Below are 1,586 nucleotides of genomic sequence, written 5' to 3'. Positions count from 1 at the left end.
AATCATTCTAGGCACCCACGGTTTCAGAAACATCCTGACCCCTTCTCAGGTAGAACTCATGTCCCAGCGCCAGGAAATTTTGGTCAGTTTGTGTTTCCATCTTCCTAAGGCCCTGGCATGGCATTGGAGTCACCAACCCTGGGCAGCCTGAAACAAGTGGGCACTTTCAGAGGGGCTTTGTTTCAAGGAGAGATGGTGACACACACACACACACACACACACACACACACACACAGACCCACACACAGACCCACACATGCACTTGGGTGGATGGACTTGAGTCTGCAGCTCACAAACTTCTTCCACATCCACGATCGCCCATTTCCTCCACAGTCCGGTGATGTGGTTAGAGGAAGAGGTACCCATTGCACAGATGAGGAAGCCGAGGCCCACGAACAGTAGTGGCTTGCTCAAAGGCAAGATGTGATAGAGCCGAGACACAAACCTAAGGCTCCTATATCCCTGCCTCGAATCCATCTCTGTTTCATCGCAGCTGCGAGCTGCCAGCCCAGAAGATCAACTCAGCCTTAGCAGAAGTTGGATTCACGCCCCACTACAGGGATCCCTGCAAAGCCACGCCTCCTCTTTGGCGGCCGCTAGGGAAAAGGGAGAAAGCGGTCACGTCGTGTTTCTTTAATGCGCGCCCCCGGAGGCCCGGCGCGCAGCCGCCGCTATAATTGGAGTGCATGGAGCAGGCTGCTCTGAGAGAGAGAAGGGCGAGCGTTGGGCACTCGTTGACCGACTTTTCCAAGTACGATCCGTGCCAGTCTGGCCCGGGGACTACCGGTCTGGCCCAGGTCCCCGCCCCCATGGACCCGCCCAGGGGCGCCCACCGCTAAGGACCCGACGCCCATTGGGCTCCGGGCTGAAGTGGACACCGCCGCAGTGCCGTGACCCCTAGGAATCTGCGGGCTACCTGTGCTTCTTTACGCGGCGCTCGCCGTCGGGCGAGGGCTCTACCGCCGCCACGCCTTGTGCCCCAAACTACTCGACCCATGCTGGTGCACACTTATTCCGCGATGGTGAGTAGTCTCGGGTGTCCAGGCATCGAGGGCATACTATTTCAACGGATCGGGAGCCTGAGGGCTGGACCTCTGGTACCTCCGGCCCCTGCGCCAACGAAATCTCGCAGGGAGGGGGCCACAGGGACTCCGCCAGCTGAGAACGCTGCGTGAAGGAGACCGCTGTCCCGAGCCTGAGGCTCCCGCGCCCGCGGGTCACTCAGAAGTGGACCTCGGGCCCCGGGAAGCGGGTGGGACGGCAACTGGAAGGGTGGGAGTTGGAGTTAGAAGGTTTTTTCGGGCTGGGGTCAGCTTCCTGTGGGTCACCTAACTCGCCCCTTTCCTTCCTCAGGAACGCCCCGACGGGCTGGGCGCAGCGGCTGGCGGCGCCCGCCTGTCGTCTTTGCCACAGGCAGCCTACAGGTCAGCGCCACCGCTCTGCCACACGCCGGCCGCCGCCGCTGCCGCCGACTTCCAGCCGCCCTACTTCCCGCCGCCCTACCCGCAGCCGCCGCTGCCCTACGGCCAGGCGCCCGACGCCGCCGCCGCCTTTCCCCACCTGGCCGGGGATCCTTATGGCGGCCT

General features: G+C 62.2%; 1 protein-coding gene across 1 annotated transcript in view; it reads left to right on the top strand.

Moving 5' to 3' along the window:
* The first annotated feature begins 995 nt into the window (after nt 1–995).
* TFAP2E (transcription factor AP-2 epsilon) overlaps nt 996–1,586 on the top strand; it is a 19,454-nt gene continuing 18,863 nt past the window's right edge. The window contains exons 1-2 of the mRNA XM_012554225.1: nt 996–1,022; nt 1,354–1,582. Of these exons, the coding sequence (XP_012409679.1) occupies nt 996–1,022; nt 1,354–1,582 (256 nt within the window). The remainder of the gene's footprint in view (nt 1,023–1,353; nt 1,583–1,586) is intronic.

Source organism: Trichechus manatus, unplaced genomic scaffold, assembly GCF_000243295.1.
Source record: "Trichechus manatus latirostris isolate Lorelei unplaced genomic scaffold, TriManLat1.0 scaffold00015, whole genome shotgun sequence".
Lineage (NCBI taxonomy): Eukaryota > Metazoa > Chordata > Mammalia > Sirenia > Trichechidae > Trichechus > Trichechus manatus.
The sequence above is the reverse complement of the archived record's forward strand: the minus strand, read 5'-3'. Positions and strand labels throughout refer to the sequence as shown.